Source organism: Panthera leo, chromosome D2 (assembly GCF_018350215.1).
Source record: "Panthera leo isolate Ple1 chromosome D2, P.leo_Ple1_pat1.1, whole genome shotgun sequence".
NCBI classification, from domain to species: Eukaryota; Metazoa; Chordata; class Mammalia; order Carnivora; family Felidae; genus Panthera; species Panthera leo.
Genome location: NC_056689.1, coordinates 20521154 through 20541464, shown reverse-complemented (window position 1 = coordinate 20541464; position 20311 = coordinate 20521154). Strand labels below are relative to the sequence as shown.

Sequence of the window (20311 nt, the reverse complement as noted above, 5' to 3'; positions counted from 1 at the left end):
TGAATTTATCTAAAACTTTAAGAAATCTATTTGATTTTTTAACCCATATAATTTATTTGTTCTTGATTAGTTTCACAAATTATTCCCTACTTCATTAATTCTTCCTTTGCTTTAAATACATCTTTTAAAGTTTAGGATCTATCCTTAATTATTTATTTTCAGGATTTGGTCAAAAGTTCATAGCTATTCTCTCCATCCTTTAAATAAATGTTTAGCTGTATCCTCTAGTTGTCTATTTTTGTCAACCCAAGTCTCCATATGCACTCCATCAGTTTCCTCTAAATTTGGCTATATTGTCAATGTATATATAACTTTTATATGTACTATATATATATATGTATTATATATGTGCATGCATATATATATATATATATATATAATTATGAGATTAAGGATTATGTGTGTGTATGTATGTACATATATCATGAGATTAAGGATTATTGATCTATGTAAGAGAAAGAAGAAAAATCATTTGCCTATCCTCAGCCTGTTTCCATGGTTGTACGATGAAATGACTGGACTTCCTGGAATACTTTGGGAAGGTATAGTTGTCATGTGGGATGTCAGTATTAAAAATAATAAGGTGTAACTTTCCCAAAGTCACAAAGTTATTAAGGTGGCAGAGGTGGGAGTCAGTGATACACTGGCCCCTTGATATTCCTCTCCATGTACATATCTGCCTCTCGTGATTTCTTCCATTTCAGCAGACTGAGGGTTGACCTAATGGACAAGGGACTATTTTCTAAAACACCCTGAAAGAGGTCTACTCACCTCTTAGCAGTTTCTTCATTTCAGTCCTCCAGAGCTGTGTACTAGGACTTGACCTATTAAGTCAGAAACTTATTGTACTTAGCAAATACAGATGTAATTCACTTTGTTTTCTGCCTGGACTCCAAATTTACCTTTCTGCTGTTGTTAACTAATCTACTGAAAAATGTTATGTGGCTGTTAAATTTAGAATATAAAACATAATTTTTCATTTTCTTTTTTCATTTCCATTATTTTTCCTTTACAGAATTTCCATACAGCTTTTACATTTACATTTTTTTTTTACCTATATGAACCCAGGAGTCTAAAAAGTTTGAGAATCCCCCTCACCCACCAGTATGCTAATAGTCCTGCCTAATGGAGGACTACCACTAGAGAGTGGTACTTGTCATGCCTTCTGATATACAGAGAAGTTAGTGATGTTCTATGTATAGTACTCTACTGCACCTTTGAGTCCTAATCCCACTTCAGATATGCCTATATTTGACTGAAATTTTAGGCCCTCTTGTGGTAATATACTTAAACTAAATGCCAAAGTGGTAGTAGATTACAACTAAAATCAAAGGGTTAAATGGGTAGGAGATATGGATCTTAATCTTTTCTCCTAAAACATTTTATTAGGAAGTTCTAATCCTATCCATATGGTAAAATAACCATGCAAATGGAGTACTAAAAAGTTTAAGTTACTATAAATGTTCTTGGTAATATTTGCCAAGCAAGAAGATTAATCATATAGATATGACATTAATATTTTTGAGCCAGGAACTGTATTAAGCACATTAGCATGTTTTACATAACGGGAAAACTGCTTCAGGAAATACTTAGCAAAATTTTTCATTCTGGCCAATGCACTCTTCTTTATTAGCCAAAATGGAGTATGCAGGACCAGGGAAAAGTTACATGATGGATTACTAGTGTTTCCCTATAAATTAGACCATTTCTTCACTTATATATGTTTATACAAGTTAAGGTGGTATTAAATTCCTAGATAAAAGGTTGGTCCATAACACAGAATGGAGGCAAAGGAATTGTTAAATAACTTAGGCAATATTTAATAGAAACCCTGTCTTTAGGTTTGTGTACTCTTCTGAGTTCTGTACTAGAAATTCCAGGGCAATGTATAGTGATGTGTCACAAGTAGATAACTACATTCTTAGGAAATCTTTATACTTTCACTATTTTTTTTTATTTGTGAGAGATATTTCTTTTATCAGTACTAGGAAAATAGAAGGGACTATAGGTAAAACATCAAGTGCTTGCGATTTACCTATATTCAGCCATACTAATATTAGTGTTTATTTTCAGTAGCAACTGTGGTACTGCATCTGTTTTCCACACCTTATATTTCAAAGTCATGAGTGAAAATGTTCTAAAAGCAATTGGTCATCTTATCAACCAAGGAGACAAGGGCCATCTAAGATCCTGAATCAATTACTGCCCTTTAGAAAACATATCCTGGCAACATGTTTTTGTGGGAAGGAATGGTTTTAACTCCAGATGTTACCCAAACATTCTTCAAAGTAAATGGCAAGAACACATAGTAGTTAGAACACAGATGTATAAACTGTGCTTAGATGTGTAGCCTTAGAATTAGTGTGCAAAGAGAACCACTGCAATTCAGACTCCCATAAATAAATTCAATCCATAAACATCTCCTTGATTCTACTACACATTGGCAGAGATAGGTATTATAATTTTAAAAACTTGGAAATATTTTGTATTTACAAGATAGCCAATGAGCTTTTTTCCCCCTATAACAATAAATTTATACATTCTTTTAATTTATGTAGTTTTTTAGGTTGAATTTTGAACAATTCTGACTGTCAGGGCTGGACATTCTGCACAGGTATGGGGCTTTGGCATGAGTAACAGTAGAATAACTAAAGAATGCCTTGAGTTGTGGTTTTTGTTTTATTCCTCAGACCTTTTTACTTGCTCCATTGATATATGTCTGAGCATTGGATCATAAATCTGCAAAACACCTATGACATTCTCTATTATATAAAAATCCAATAACACATGAAAGAGGGAGAGTGTGAAGGTGGAAGGGAAGGTAAAAAAGACATGATGCGAAAGCCAAGTGGAAACATCCACCCTGTACTTTCTCATGTAAAAATTATAAAAGGATTTTTAATGACTTGATTTATTATGAGCTAATAGTCTTTCCTGTTTTGCAGAAGTCCACAAAAGGAAGATAGGATACCGATGGCAGATGAGTACTATGAATACAAGCACATAAAAGCCAAACTGAGACTATTAGAGGTCCTCATCAGCAAGCAAGATGTGGCCAAAACCATCTGAGGTTCAGGAAATATTTGTTTGTGCTCACTTTCAACCAGGATAAGGCCAAGTTTCTTTACCTCTGACATTCTTGCTAAGTAGTTTTGACATACTGAGAATCAAAGCACTTTAGTGGTAGTATTAGCTGTTTTTAAGAAGGGATGGCAAATGTAATTATAAATGAGGATGGAAGAGTTAAATGGGGGAAATATACTAACAATATAATTGGAAAAATTGCTCCATGCCAAGGAGAAAACACATGGTCAGTATAATTATTTCAAAAAACATCTTAATATTTTATCAAATCTAAATAATACTTGTTCAGTGGGCCACTTTTTAGGAAAAGTCTATTTTGTGTCCAAAACCTGCTTATGTTAAAGTGTGGAAAAGAGCATGATTTTTAAAAAATCAATAAGGAGGAAAAGAAACTTTTCTTTTTATGTAGGAAGCAATATGGCTAGTAAGAATTTAATATATTTAAAACTTCTAATAGATTTTTAAGTGATAAAAAAATCTACCTTGTCCCTTAAGTCTGCTAGGCTATCAGTAAAGCATACTAGAATGTGTCACTGCTAATTTTTTATTTCTATATAAAAATAGCAGATTTTACCTGTTATTTGAGATTTTACATTTCTGGTTACCAAAGTTCATTCTGATAGCATGTACTTTGTGAATTAACTTTGTCTATAATGACAGATGTTTATATTAAAGTAAACTATTGTATTAAAATTTAAAAATAGGTTATTTTGGGATAGATTCGTGGTCTGCAGTATATAATTCTAATGTGATCATAGTTATGATTGCTAATCTTTTTGTTTACTATAAGAGTATATAACTATTTTTCCATTGGGAATATGCATTTTTCTTAATGTTCCAAAGTCTGTACTTTGTATAGTCACAAAGCTTTCTCATGAGTTGTAGGTATTCTTCATCTTGCACAAAATTTGCAAATTTCTGACACCTTGGAAAAGAAAGCTAAATATTTTATTTGCTTCATCAACTTTAGTGCATATAGTTTTGTGTTATTTTGTACTAAAACATGCGTTTATTATTTTGCCTTTGTAAAAATAAGAGGTCAACATTTTCTCTCTTGTAACAACCATGTTTGTATTTCTGTTTTCTGTAATGTTTAAGCATGATGTTGAACAAATTCACATTTTCATATAGTTTGGGTGGGAAGAATATTGACTTTCAGAAGTAGAGTATTTCAGAGGCTTATTGTTTTCTCTGTATTTACCTGGTATTTTATAACTTTTATGAATCAGAATGATGTCCTTCACAAATTTGTTTAATTGAAGTCATCTACTTGTAACAGGACAGATACACAACTATTTGAAGTTTACAAACTACATCTTTGATAAGGGAAATGGTTTCATGACATGTATACAATTGCTATTAAAATGTAACTCTATATATTCTATATGATTGTAAATATTTTATACAACAATACAAATAAAATATTTTTCTATTATATTTATTATGTTGAAACACAATAGTTGTTTCCTGTTAGCTAATATAAATAACATAAATAACACTGTCAAACAACAAGTTGGAAGTGTTGACAATTCTAGGCTTCAAGATTTAACTCATGCTGCAATTACACCCTTTCATGCGGTTTGGAGTTATCCCAATATTTGTTCAGTAGATTAAAATGAATGCATATTTAAACACCATTTATAAGCTGTTATTTTGTATTTTGCTAAAGCATTTATATAATTGTCTTGTTATGTTTGGCATAAAGGAAAAATAAAAACATTGCAGCATCTAGGCAATAAAGTGTCAGAGGAGAACTTTCATCACTGAAAGTAATGGGAAGGTCAGGGAATAGGAAACACTAGAACGGCTCTGAATGAAATTTGAAAAATGGCACTTTGCTTTTGGTGATAGCGGCATGTGCATGCTTCAGTGGAAAACATCTGGTGATGAGAATGGACAACAGAGGATCAATGCTCCTAAGGGAAGAAAAGGGACTGAGTAAGAATAAGAAAAGTGGGCATTAACGTCCAACACTGATATTACAGGTTTTGCAGCTGGGATCTTTCTTTGCATTTGCAGTAGACAAACTCATGAGCTGATGACCAGTGATTTCTGCTACAGTGCCCAGAGAAAGATCCACAGGATCAGTGTAAATGACTTCTAAAATGACATCCTGGGCATGGTGGTAAACCAGCACCCCATCTTCTTCTGTGCAGGTCAAAAATTTATTATCCTTGGAATTTAGCTGAGGAAGGCGCTGCTTACAAAATTCATCTCCTGGTGATCCCACAGGGGCAATAACAAGAATCACATAATGATAAGCAGTGTACATACAGTAGAAGTCCCCAAAGTATAAGTTAGTATTGGGGTTAAAAAGTTTTTCTGCTGCAATCTCAAACCTGTATCTTCCGTAAGGTGAATCCTGGGGTGGCTTCCCAGTATTGAATTCAGTGCTGCAGCTGAAGAAGATGCCTTCTAATTTTCCACTGATAGGAGAGCCATGGCTACCACTGTTATCCTTGACAGATGGCTGCATAGCATTCCCATGATGTTCTCTGCAAGGGAAAAGAAATGATCATTTCTTGGTATAATAGTAGTAAAGCTATTAATTTATATGCAGATCTTATTGGTGGTTGGCCTAAAAGTCTGATCATCCTACTATCAGAGCAAGGAGAATCCATCTTTTGACCTACTTAACTTTTATGTACTTTAATGCTAGGATGTTCTTCTACAAACCTTGGAGGTCTTTCTATAATAAATTTCCTGGCCAGAAAAACTGAACTGGAATTAGAAATCTTACAACTGAAATCACATCCATTATATACCTACTGGGTTTTAGAAGTGGCTTTTTGAAGAGAAAACTAGACTAACAGTATTGGTTAGTTAAATATACTGAATGTTTCTTTAAAGTATGCCAGAAATTTAGTCCTGAGTACTGTCCATGTATATTGGCACAAAAGCGTTTTATTTTGTTTTTTAGGTTTTTTTCCCCCAGGGTACTGTTTGCTAATTAGGTCCTCTCTCTTGTGTTTTTCTTACAAAGGAGCTGGTTATTCCTCCTTTACCATTCCCCCAGTTCTATTCTCCATCCTTCTTGCCTTCCACTGTGAGCTGGGACTCTATCATCCAGTTCCTCCTTGTTCCTTGGTCCCTTCCATTTCAGTTCTGCCAGTGGGGGCACCAGCATATCTGGGAGAGGAGGAAGTAAAACCTTGAGTGTGTCGTCTTCTACTTTCTCCATTCTTCAGAACCTTGTGGTTCTGGTGTGGCTGGATTCACCTGTACCACATGTCTCTATTTCTCCTATCAGGTGTACTCTATTCCCCTTCTCAAGAATAGTAAAACTTTTCAATTCTTGATAGTTCTTGTTTGCTTTAGCATTCCTTATTGTTGCCTTCACCCTGCCTATACCTTTGTGAATGGCGCTTTTGTCAAATTTTCTCCAGAACTCTTACTAAATGTCCCTTCTCTTTCTTGTTGGGCCCTTAACCAGCAAGACTTGGGATGAAAATTACAACCTACTATGTAGGCATGAGAAGGTTCCCAGTCAGCATTCTTCTTCTTTTTTTTTTTTTTTTGTTCTTTTTGCTTTCTATTTTTTTTTTTAAATGTAATTTGTTGTCCAGTTGGCTAACATACAGTGTATACAGTGTGCTCTTGGTTTTGGGGGCAGATTCCTATGATTCATCGCTTACATACAACACCCAGTGCTCATCCCAACAAGGGCCCTCCTCAATGCCCATCGCCCATTTTCCCCTCTCCTCCATCCCCCTCCCCATGAACCCTTAGTTTGTTCTCTGTATTTAAGAGTCTCTTATGTTTTGCCTCCCTCCCTCTCTGTTTGTAACTATTTTTCCCCTTCCCTTCCCCCATGGTCTTTAGTTAAGTTTCTCAAGTTCCACATATGAGTGAAAACATATGATATCTGTCTTTCTCTGACTGACTTCACTTTGAATAATAGCCTCCAATTCCATCCATGTTGCTGCAAATGGCAAGATTTCATTCTTTCTCATTGCCAAGTAGTATTCCATTGTATATATAAACCACATCTTCTTTATCTATTCATCAGTTGATGGACATTTAGGTTCTGTCCATAATTTGGCTATTGTTGAAAGCACTGCTGTAAACATTGGGGTTACATGTGTCCCTATGAATCATCACTCCTGTATCCTTTGGATAAATTCCTAGTAGTGCTATTGCTGAGTTGTAGGGTAGCCTTTGGGTCAGTGAGGTGTGCTCAAGATCTCCCCTAACTATAGTACAGCAATGAGTCTCAAAGGCTGCTACCAAGGAAGCTTATTAAAAATGAGATTCAAAGTAAGACCAAGAAACTGTCTGTCACATATTAGAAGACACTAGAAAAATAAATGATGTACGATATTCCAATTGAACCCCGTATTTTTATTCTTACTGTTCTTCCTTTCCTCCTGATGTTCCAAAAATTCCTTCTATTATCATTTTCTTCCTTTTTCAAAAACTTAAAAAAACTACAATGGTCCAAAATCTTTGGAGTGCAACAAGAAGTTCTAAGGAAAGTTTATAGCAATACAGGCTTATCTCAAGAATCAAGAAAAAAATCTGACACAATCTTACTTTACAACCAAAATGAGCTAGAAAAAGGAGAACAAACAAAAATCAAACCGAGCAAATAGGATTACAGTAGAAATAAATGATATAGAAACTAAAAAAACAGGAGGACCTGGGGAAGATGGCAGCGTAGGAGGACTCTGGGCTCACCGCATCCTGCTGATCACTTAGATTCCACCTATACCTGCCTAAATAACCCAGAAAACCACCAGAAGACTAGCAGAACAGAGTCTCTGGAGCCAAGTGCAGACGAGAGGCCCACGGAAGAGGGTAGGAAGGGCAGAGAGGCGGTGTGCTACATGGACTGGCGAAGGGAGCTGGGGCGGAGTGGCAGCCTGCTGGCCAAGCAGAGACCCCGCGTCTGGCTTGCAAAAGCAGAGGGGCCGGAGGGAGTGTGTTCAGACAGCAAGCGGGACTTAACATCTGGAAGGTTATTAAGTTAACAGCTCTGCTCGGAGAGCGGGAAGGCTGGAGGACAACAGGAGGGAGAGTTGCTGAGCCCCAGGATGACAGAGCTCAGTTTGGCGGGGAACAAAGGCGCTGGCCAGTGCCATGCCCCTCGCCCATACCCCAGCCAAAATCCCAAAGGGAACCAGTTCCTGCCAGGGAACTTGCTTGTACCGTGCAAACACCCAACACTGTGCTTCTGCAGAGCCACACCTCCTGCAGCGGGTCTGACTCCCTCCCACTGCCACAGGGCCCCTCCTGAAGCGGATCACCTAAGAAGTGAGCTGAGACTGCCCCTCCCACCCCCGTGCACCTTGCCTATCCACCTCAGCTAATATGCCAGATCCCCAGCACCACAAGCCTGGCAGTGTGCAAGTAGCCCATACTGGCCACGCCACACCACAGTGAATGGAGAGGGGAACAGAAGGTACACACCAGTCTGACTGTGGCCCCAACGGTGGGCTGGGGGCAGACATCAGGCCTGACTGTGGCCCCACCCACCAACGCTAGTTATTCAAGACAGAACAGGGGAAGTGCCCTGCAGTTCCGCACCACTCCAGGGGCTATCCAAAATGACCAAACAGAAGAATTCCCCTCAAAAGAATTTCCAGGAAATAACAACAGCTAACGAACTGATCAAAAAGGATTTAAACAAAATAAACAGAAAGTGAATTTAGAATAATAGTCATAAAATTAATCGCTGGGCTTGAAAATAGTATAGAGGACAGCAGAGAATCTCTTGCTACAGAGATCAAGGGACTAAGGAATAGTCAGGAGGAGCTAAAAAATGCGATAAACGAGTTGCAAAATAAAATGGAAATAACCACGGCTCGGATTGAAGAGGCAGAGGAGAGAATAGGTGAACTAGAAGATACAATTATGGAAAAAGAGGAAGCTGAGAAAAAGAGATAAAAAAATCCAGGAGTATGAGGAGAAAATTAGAGAACTAAGTGATGCACTAAAGAGAAATAATATACACATAATTGGTATTCCAGAGGAGGAAGAGAGAGGGAAAGGTGCTGAAGGTGTACTTGAAGAAATCATAGCTGAGAACTTCCCTGATCTGGGGAAGGAAAAAGGCATTGACATCCAAGAGGCACAGAGAACTCCCTTCAGACGTAACTTGAATCCATCTTCTGCATGACATATCATAGTGAAACTGGCAAAATACAAGGATAAAGAGAAAATTCTGAAAGCAGCAAGGGATAAACATGCTCTAACATATAAAGGGAGACCTATAAGACTCGTGACCCATCTCTCTTCTGAAACTTGGCAGGCCAGAAAGGAATGGCAGGAGATCTTCAATGTGATGAACAGGAAAAATATGCAGCCGAGAATCCTTTATCCAGCAAGTCTGTCATTTAGAATAGAAGGAGAGATAAAGGTCTTCCCAAACAAACAAAAACTGAAGGAATCCGTCACCACTAAACCAGCCCTACAAGAGATCCTAAGGGGGATCCTGTGAGACAAAGTACCAGGGACATCGCTACAAACATAAAACATACAGACATCACAATGACTCTAAACCCATATCTTTCTATAATAACACTGAATGTGAATGGACTAAATGCGCCAACCAAAAGGCATAGGGTATCAGAATGGGTAAAAAAACAAGACTCATCTATTTGCTGTCTACAAGAGACTCATTTTAGATCTGAGGACACCTTCAGATTGAGAGTGAGGGGATGGAGAACTATTTATCATGCCACTGGAAGTCAAAAGAAAGCTGGAGTAGCAAAACTTATATCAGACAAACTAGACTTTCAATTAAAGGCTGTAACAAGAGATGAAGAAGGGCATTATATAATAATTACAGGGTCTATCCATCTAACAATTATAAATGTCTATGCGCCGATTATGGGAGCCCCCAAATATATAAAACAATTACTCACAAACATAAGCAACCTTATTGATAAGAATGTGGTAATTGCAGGGACTTTAACACCCCACTTACAGAAATGGATAGATCATATAGACACACGGTCAATAAAGAAACAAGGGCCCTGAATGATACATTGGATCAGATGGACTGGACAGATATATTTAGAACTCTGCATCCCAAAGCAACACAATATACTTTCTTCTCGAGTGCACATGGAACATTCTCCAAGATAGATCACATACTGGGTCATAAAACAGCCCTTCATAAGTATACAAGAATTGAAATCATACCATGCACACTTTCAGACCACAATGCTATGAAGCTTGAAATCAACCACAGGAAAAAGTCTGGAAAACCTCCAAAAGCATGGAGGTTAAAGAACACCCTACTAACAAATGAGTGGGTCAACCAGGCAATTAGAGAAGAAATTAACAAATATATGGAAACAAACGAAAATGAAAATACAACAATCCAAACGCTTTGGGATACAGCAAAGGCAGTCCTGAGAGGAAAATACATTGCAATCCAGGCCTATCTCAAACACAAGAAAAATCCCAAATACAAAATCTAACAGCACACCTAAAGGAAATAGAAGCAGAACATCAAAGACAGCTTAAACCCAGCAGAAGAAGAGAAATAATAAAGATCAGAGCAGAAATAAACAATATAGAATATAAAAAAACTGTAGAGCAGATCAACGAAACCAAGAGTTGGTTTTTTGAAAAAATAAACAAAATTGATAAACCTCTAGCCAGGCTTCTCAAAAAGAAAAGGGAGATGACCCAAATAGATAAAATCATGAATGAAAATGGAATTATTACAACCAATCCCTCAGAGATACAAGCAATTATCAGGGAATACTATGAAAAATTGTATGCCAACAAACTGGACAACCTGGAAGAAATGGACAACTTCCTAAGTACCCACACACTTCCTAAATCAGGAAGAAGTAGAAAGCTTGAACAGACCCATAACCAGCGAAGAAATTGAATCGGTTATCAAAAATCTCCCAACAAATAAGAGTCCAGGACCAGATGGCTTCCCAGGGGAGTTCTACCAGACGTTTAAAGCAGAGATAATACCTATCCTTCTCAAGCTATTCCAAAAAATAAAAAGGGAAGGAAAACTTCCAGACTCATTCTATGAAGCCAGTATTACTTTGATTCCTAAACCAGACAGAGACCCAGTAAAAAAAAGAGAACTACAGGCCAATATCCCCGATGAATATGGATGTAAAAATTCTCAATAAGATACTAGCAAATCGAATTCAACAGCATATAAAAAGAATTATTCACCATGATCAAATGGGCTTCCTTCCTGTGATGCAGGGCTGGTTCAACATTCGCAAATCAATCAACGTGATAGATCACATTAATAAAAGAAAAGATAAGAACCATACGATCCTGTCAATCGATTCAGAGAGGGGATTTGACAAAAGTCAGCACCTTTCTGAATAAAAACCCTCGAGAAAGTTGGGATTGAAGGAACATACTTAAACATCATAAAAGCCATTTTTGAAAAGCCCACAGCTAATAAATATCATTCTCAATGGGGAAAAACTGAGAGCTTTTTCCCTGAGATCGGGAACACGACAGGGATGTCCACTCTCACTGCTATTGTTTAACATAATGTTGGAAGTGCTAGCATCAGCAATCAGACAACAAAAGGAAATCAAAGGCATCCAAATTGGCAAAGATGAAGTCAAGCTTTCGCTTTTTGCAGATGACATGATATTATACATGGAAAATCCGATAGACTCCACCAAAAGTCTGCTAGAACTGATACATGAATTCAGCAAAGTTTCAGGATACCAAACCAATGTACAGAAATCAGTTGCATTCTTATACACTAACAATGAAGGAACAGAAAGACAAATAAAGAAACTGATCCCATTCACAATTGCACCAAGAAGCATAAAATACCTAGGAATAAATCTAACCAAAGATGTAAAAGATCTGTATGCTGAAAACTATAGAAAGCTTATGAAGGTAATTGAAGAAGATATGAAGAAATGGAAAAACATTCCATGCTCATGGATTGGAAGAATAAATATTGTCAAAATGTCCATACTACCCAAAGCTATCTACACACTCAATGCAATCCCAATCAAAATTGCACCAGCATTCTTCTTGAAACTAGAACAAGCAATTCTAAAATTCATGTGGAACCACAAAAGGCCCCAAATAGCCAAGGTAATTTTGAAGAAGACCAAAGCAGGAGGCATCACAATCCCAGACTTTAGCCTCTACTACAAAGCTGTCATCATCAAGACAGCATGGTATTGGCACAAAAACAGACACATAGACCAATGGAATAGAATAGAAACCCCAGAACTAGACCCACAAACGTATGGCCAAGTAATCTTTGACAAAGCAGGAAAGAACATCCAATAGAAAAAAGACAGTCTCTTTAACAAATGGTACTGAGAGAACTGGACAGCCACATGCAGAAGGTTGCAACTAGACCACTTTCTCACACCATTCACAAAAATAAACTCAAAATGGATAAAGGACCTGAATGTGAGACAGGAAACCAACAAAACACTAGAGGAGAAAGCAGGAAAAGACCTCTCTGACCTCAGTCGTAGCAATTTCTTACTTGACACATCCCCAAAGGCAAGGAATTAAAAGCAAAAATGAACTACTGAGACCTTATGAAGATAAAAAGCTTCTGCACAGCAAACAACCAACAAAACTAAAAGGCAACCAACGGAATGGGAAATGACATTTGCAAATGACATATCGGACAAAGGGCTAGTATCCAAAATATATAAAGAGCTCACCAAACTTCACACCCGAAAAACAAATAACTCAGTGAAGAAATGGGCAGAAAACATGAATAGACACTTGTCTAAAGAAGACATCCGGATGGCCAACAGGCACATGAAAAGATGCTCAATGTCGTTCCTCATCAGGGAAATATAAATCAAAACCACACTCAGATATCACCTCATGCCAGTCAGAGTGTCCAAAATGAACAAATCAGGAGACTATAGATGCTGGAGAGGATGTGGAGAAATGGGAATCCTCTTGCACTGTTGGTGGGAATGCAAACTGGTGCAGCCACTCTGGAAAACAGTGTGGAGGTTCCTCAAAAAATTAAAAATAGACCTACCCTATGACCCAGCAATGGTACTGCTAGGAATTTACCCAAGGCACACAGGAGTGCTGATGCATAGGGGCACTTGTACCCCAATGTTTATAGCAGCACTCTCAACAATAGCCAAATTATGGAAAGAGCCTAAATGTCCATCAACTGATGAATGGATAAAGAAACTGTGGTTTATATACACAATGGAGTACTACGTGGCAATGAGAAAAAATGAAATATGGCCTTTTGTAGCAACGTGGATGGAACTGGAGAGTGTGATGCTAAGTGAAATAAGTCATACAGAGAAAGACAGATACCACATGTTTTCACTGTTATATGGATCCTGAGACACTTAACAGAAACCCATGGGTGACGGGAAGGAAAAAAAAAAAAAAAGAGGTTAGAGTGGGAGAGAGCCAAAGCATAAAAAACTCTTAAAAAGTGAGAACAAACTGAGGGTTGATGGGGGGTGGGAGGGTGGGGAGGGAGCGTGATGGGTATTGAGGAGGACACCTTTTGAGATGAGCACCGGGTGTTGTATGGAAACCAATTTGACAATAAATTTCATATATTGAAAAAAAAAGAAACTAAAAAAACACAATAGAACATATCAACGAAACCAGAAGGTGGTTCTTTGAGAAGATTAACAAAATTGATAAACCTCTAGCAATACTCATTAAAAAAAGAGAGGATCCAAACACACAAAATTATTAATGAAAGAGGAGAAATAACAACCAACACCACAGAAATACAAACAACTGTAAAAGATCTTATATGCCAACAAACTGGACAACTTAGAAGAAATGGATAAATTCCTAGAAACATATAACCTACAAAAGCTAAAGCAAGAAGAAATAGAAAATTTGAACAGACCTATTACCAACAATGAAGTCAAAATGATAATCAAAAAAACTTTCAAAAAACAAATGTCCAGGACCAGACAACTTCAGAGACAAGTTCTACCAAACATTTGAAGAAGAGTTAATACCCATTCTTCTCAAACTACTCCAAAAAATACAAGAGGAAGGAAAACTTGAAAATTCATTCTACAAGGCTAGTATCACCCTGATACCAAAATCAGATAAAGACATCACAAAAAAAGAAAACTACAGGGCAACATCTCTATGGAATATAGAGACAAAAATCCTCAACAAAATATCAGCAAATCAAATCCAACAATAGATTTTAAAAAGTTCATGCCACAGTCAGGTTGGATTTATTCCCAGGATACAAGGGTTTAATATTCATGCAAAAATCAACATGATATGTCACATCAATAAGAGAAAAGATAAGAACCATCTGATCATTTCAATAGATGCAGAAAAAGCATTTGACAATAACAACATCCTTTAATGATAAAAACCCTCAACAAAGTGGGTTTAGAGAGAACACACTGCCACATAATAAATGAAAAGCCCACATTTATATAAAAAACCCACAGAGAATATCAAACCCAAGTTTTCCCCCTAAGGTCCGGAATAAGACAAGGATGTCCATTCTCACCACTTTTATTCAACATAGAACTGGAAGTCAGTCTTAGCTACAGCAATCAAACAACATAATATCCAAATTGGTAAGGAAGAAGTAAACTCTTACTATATGCAGATTACATGATACTATATATGGAAACCCTAAATGAGGCACCTGGATGGATCAGTCGGTTAAGTGTCCAACTCCTGGTTTCGGCTCAGGTCATGATCTCACGGTTCATGGGTTTGAGCCCCACATCAGGCTCTGCACTGTCAGTGTCTGCACTGTCAGTGCACTGACAGTGTAGAGCCTACTTGGGATTTTCTCTCTCTCGCCCTCTCTCTCTGCTCTTCCTGTGTGCTCTCTCTCTCTCTCTCAAAAAATAAATAAATAAACAAAAAAAATCCTAAAAACTCCACCAAAAACCTACTAGAACTGATACATGAATTCAGTAAAGTCACAGGATACAAAATCAATGTACAGAAATCCATTGCATTTCTACACACTAATAATGAAACAGAAGAAGGAGAAATTAAGAAAACAATCCCATATACAATTTCACCAAAAGCAATAAAATATCTAGGAATAAACTTAGCCAAAGATGTGAAAGACTTGTACTTTAAAAACTATAAAACAATGATGAAAAAAATTCAAGATGACACAAAGAAATGGAAAGACATTCCATGCTTATGGGTTAGAAGAACAATTGTTGAAATGTCTATACTACCCAAAGCAATCTACAAATTTAATGCAATCCCTATCAAAATACCAACAGCACTTTTTGTAAAACTAGAACAAACAATTCTAAAATTTGTATAGAACTACAAAAGACCTCAAATAGCCAAAGGAGTCTTGGAAAACAAAGCTGGAGCTATCATAATTCCAGATTTAAAGTTGTATTAGAAAGTAGTAATAATGAAAACATTTTGGTACTGGAACAAAAAGAGATGCATAGATCAATGGAACAGAATAGAAACCCCAGAAGTAAACCCACAAGTACATAGATTAATCTTATCTTTGACAAAAGAGGGAACACTATCCAATGGGGAAAAGTCTCTACAACAAATGGTGCTGGGAAACTACATGCAAAACAATAAAACTGGACCACTTTATTACACTATACACAAAAATAAACTCAAAATAAAGACCTAACTGTGAGACCACAAATCATGAAAATTCTAAAAGAGAGCACAGGCAGTAATTTCTCTGACATTGGCCATAGAAACATTTTTCTAGATATGTCTCCTGAGGCAGAGGAAATAAAAGCAAAAATAAACTATTGGGACTACATAAAAATAAAAAGCTTCTGAACAGTGAAGGAAACAATCAACAAAATGAAAAGACAACCTATGGAATTGGAGAAGATATTTGCAAGTGACATATCCAATAAAGGGTTAGTATCCAAATATATAAAGAACTTATATAACTCAACACCAAAAACCCAAACAATCCAGTTAAAAATAGGCAAAAGAACAGACATTTCTCTAAAGAAGGCATCCAGTTGGTCAATAGACACATGAAAACACGTTCAACATCACTCATCATCAGGAAAATGCAACTCAAAACTACAATAAGATATTACTTCACACCTGTCAGAATGGCTAAAATCAATAACATAAGAAACAAATGTCGGCAAGGATATGGAGAAAAAGGAACCCTCTTACACTATTGGTGGGAATGCAAATTAGTATAGCCAATGTAGAAAACAGTATGGAGATTCCTCAAAAAGTTAAAAATAGAACTACCTTATGATTCCAGAATTTCACTACTGGGTATTTACCCAAATACAAAAATCCTAATTCAAAGGGATACAAGCACCCCTATGTTTACTGCAGCATTATTTATAATAGCCAAGTATGGAAGCAGCTTCAAGTGTCTGTTGACTGATGAATGGATCAAAAAGATGGTGTATGCAATGAAATATTACTTAGCAAAAAAAGGATGAAATCTTTCTATGTGCAACATGAGTAAAACTAGAGAGTATAAATATAAAGCTAAATGATATAAGTCAATCAGAGAAAGACAAATAACATATGATTTCATACATGTGATAGTTAAGAAACAAAACAAACGAGCAAAGTACAAAAGAGAGAGACAAACCAAGAAACAGACTCGTAACTATAGAGAACAACTGATGGTTACCAGAGGCCAGGTCGGTGGGAGGATGGGAGATACAGGGGATGGGATTAAAGAGTATACTTATCATGATGAATAAAAAAATAAAATAAAAAATAAAATAAAATAAATATATAAATTAATAAAATAAAATAAAACTAAAAACAAAATAAAATACTAAACTTCTTTTAGTCATTCTTTTAAGGGTAGATATGCTGGTGAGAAATTCCCCTTAATTTTCCTTCATCTGAGAATGTCTTGATTCCCCTTTATTCTTGAATGGTATTTTCACTAAATATAGGGTTCTGGGTTGACAGTCCTCTTTCAGAACTTAGAGATATTGTGTCACTTCTTTCTGGTCTACATGGTTTCCAATGATGATGTTATTCAAATTGTTTTTCCTCTATAGATGAGGTATCTTTTTTGTCTCTGGTCAACTTAGAGGATTTGTTTTATCTTCAATTTTCAAGAGTTTATAAAGTGTCTTGGAACAGATTTATTTTGGTTTATCCTATTTGGGATTTACTTAGCTTTTTTAATCTTTAGGTTTCTGTCCTTTGCCAAATTTGGAAACATATCGACTATTTTTTTCTCTGCGTATTTTCTTAGCTCCACCCTCTTCCTTCTTTCTTTTCGACTCTAATGACATCAGTATTAGATATTAGATACTATAGTCCTACATGTCTGTGAAGCTATGCTCTTTTTTTTTTTTCAATCAATTTTCTCTTAATTCAGTTTGGATAATTTCTATTGTTCTATCTTCAAGTTTATGGATTCTTTCCTTTGTCCTCTTCATTTTGTTATGGAGTCTATCCACTAAGTTTTTACTTACAGGTTTTTTTTTTCAGTTCTACAATATCCATTTAGTTCTTTATATCTTCTAGTTCTTTGTTGTTTCTATTTGTTTTAAGTACATTTGCCATTCCTTATTGAAAATTTTTTATGTTGGCTTTTTGAAAATCCTTGTCAGATAATGCTAAAATCTGTGTTATCTTGTCATTGATGTCTGTTGATCAGCTTTTCTCATTCAAGTTAAGATTTTCCTGATTCTTGGGACCATCAGTGGATTTCAATTTTATCTTGGACTTCGGGAGGATTAGGTTATAACGCTGGGTCTTATTTAAATCTAGTTATTTCAGCAGGCCTCTTTTGGCTATGTATCAGAAGAAGAAGTGGACGAGTGTCACTTCATTGCTGTTAGGAGAGAAACGTCTAGGATTCCCAGTCAACCTCAATGATACACAGAAGGAGATGACTACTGGGCAGACTAAGAGTAGAGGCTTTCACGAGGCTTCTGCTAATACAATCTACCTGGGAGAGGGAGAAGTTGTCTCAGTACTGCTCTGTACATGGCCTTCACTGATATGCAGAGGCAAACCTTATTCCTGGGCTGCAGTGAAAAGTCCTGGTTTCTGGTAGGACTTCTGTGATACCACCCTAGTAGGGAGGGTGAGAGGTACCACATTGCCACTGGTCGGGGGGGGGCGGTATAAGTCCCAGTTTCCCATTCAACTTTCTCTGACATCACTCCAGTAGGGGATGGAAGAGGAGGGAGGGTGTTTCCTTACAGGTGGGAGAAGGTGGAAGTATCACTACTTGGCTTTGGCTGGTGAGAATGGAAAAACAGTTATCCCCCATGGTGTTTGACTGAAGTAGGGCAATTACTGTCTAAAAGCTTTGTGTATTCAAGTCTATTTCTTTCCTAGTCATTTGGGTTAATAAAGGAGACTTTCTGAATTTTGTTTGATAGTTTTTGTTTTTATTTTTTTTTGTTTTGTTTTTTGGTTTATGCCCATTAGCATTTTGGGGTTTCTGGCTTCTTTAGCACTCGGTCTGGAATATAAGAGCTAAAAAGAAAACTAAGGGAACTCATCACTGTGTTGTCCCTTGAGTCCCTTGGTCCCTAACTGGTTTATCTTCTCTCCACTTTTCAGTCTTCTTCCACCTTTCAGATTCTTATGTTTCTTTTACATACAAAGTCCAGAGTTTTTAGTCATACTTAGCAGGAAAAATAGGGAGAAGGGTGTCCACTCCATCTTGTCCTGGCTCAAAATTCTTACCCTTGTTACATTCTCACTAACAGAAACTAAATATCAATATGGTATGTGTCCAACATGAATCTATAAACTCAATTAATGAAAAAAATAGCATCAGAAATATAGAGTTAAGAACTTGGACTAGGAGAAATGTATTAGTGACAGGCATCAATTTTGGGCATATAAAATCTAGCACCTAAAAGCACTGGGAATCCCTACATCTATCTACATATGAGGCTACCTAATGAACTTGAAAGAGTAAGAGAGAAAGTGGTATTTTGATCTGAGGTAAGGGAAAGCAAGATTCACTTAGGAATTTACTTCTAGAGAAAGAGATCAAAATGAGCTCAATCCATGAGTCAGAATTTACTTAATGCTTTTTCATCATTTATAATGACTTGGAAATCATTTAGTCAGATAAGTAAATGGTTCATTTCTATTCAAGCACTGTGATTAACAAGATGACATTTTAAATGATTTGTGATAAAGGAAATGGGTCCTGATTAGAGTTCATTACCTAAAAAGAAAATCAAGGTTCATTGAAGCTAATGTCTACTATTTTTTCAATAAAGTGTTTTAAGAAAGCAATGTTGAACAACTGTACCCAATGCCTTGGGAAGTATATTTATTTATATATACTGCATCAGGATATAATTTACATGGATTTTAAAACTGTCATGGAAACTCCAAAAAGGGAAAATTCCTTGTTAGTAAATAAATCTTTTGTACCAGTAGGTTGGAATCAATTATACAACATATACAATGACTTTTTCCAGGTTGTCTTTATCATTTTTTTTTTCCTTTTTGGAAGAATTTTTGCAAACAGGTGGTGTAAATTTTAGTATCTAAGGACCTGAAAACAGGCTAGTTTTCACCCAAAGGGCAGAGAAAATCAAGGAAATACTGACCTCCAGTGGCCACCTACAATAGACATTGGCAATATTCTAAGAATTTAAACAGTACCAAAGATATATTATATTGATGTATTTCTTATTAGAGAAAATAGCAATAGTAGATCATTTTTGTTTTCAGATTTTATGCTTAAAGAAAACCTTTCTTGTTGAATACATATGGTCATTCCCATTCACAATTGACAGGTACAATAATTTGTGTTATATTTGTGTTTGTACTCTCTAAATTAGGTAAATGGCATCCACCATGAATTATATACACTCAAGGGTAAATAATTTACCAGCTAAAAGAATTATGAACTAAACTCTGTGTTTATAAGATATTCAAGTATTAGGCAGGAATGGTTTTCAGCATCAAAAAAACCATGTTACTCCAAAGTATTTCATTTGATGAAATCAGATGCCTAAATTTACCTCTCTCTCTGATTCCCTTTGAATTTTTCCACAGCTTGGAGCAGATTTAAATCTAAAATCATGATTTTGATTTAAGAAAACTATAAAAGTATGAGCTAATAAATAACAACAAAACTTCCTAACTTTTTTTCATATACAATCCCTAACAACTTAAAGTTTAAAGTGAGACCAAGGCTTTTAAAATGATACATTATAGAGATTATTATGTAAAAGGTTTAGAACCTACATAGCATTTATCATTTTAAAAGTCTTAGTCTTATTTTAAAACCTACATCTCTCTATTTAGTGTCCTGAAAATTTCTTCTACAAATACAAAAGGATTGTTAAGTATTAAA

At 36.2% G+C, this 20311-nt stretch overlaps 2 protein-coding genes across 9 annotated transcripts in view; one reads left to right on the top strand and one right to left on the bottom strand.

Moving 5' to 3' along the window:
- Positions 1-20311, top strand: part of FAM13C (family with sequence similarity 13 member C) — a 226821-nt gene that overhangs the window by 166390 nt on the left and 40120 nt on the right. For 2 of the 3 annotated variants that reach the window (XM_042908493.1, XM_042908491.1), the window contains one exon: positions 2946-4436. In XM_042908493.1, the coding sequence (XP_042764427.1) occupies positions 2946-3069 (124 nt within the window). In that variant the 3' untranslated portion in view covers positions 3070-4436. Of the gene's footprint in view, positions 1-2945; positions 4437-20311 lie in introns of those variants that run through there. The other variant, XM_042908490.1, reaches the window with a different exon arrangement.
- PHYHIPL (phytanoyl-CoA 2-hydroxylase interacting protein like) overlaps positions 4911-20311 on the bottom strand; it is an 80034-nt gene continuing 64633 nt past the window's right edge. For all 6 annotated transcript variants that reach the window (XM_042908494.1, XM_042908497.1, XM_042908496.1 and 3 more), the window contains one exon: positions 4911-5579. In XM_042908494.1, coding sequence (XP_042764428.1) covers positions 5045-5579 — 535 coding nt within the window. In that variant the 3' untranslated portion in view covers positions 4911-5044. The remainder of the gene's footprint in view (positions 5580-20311) is intronic.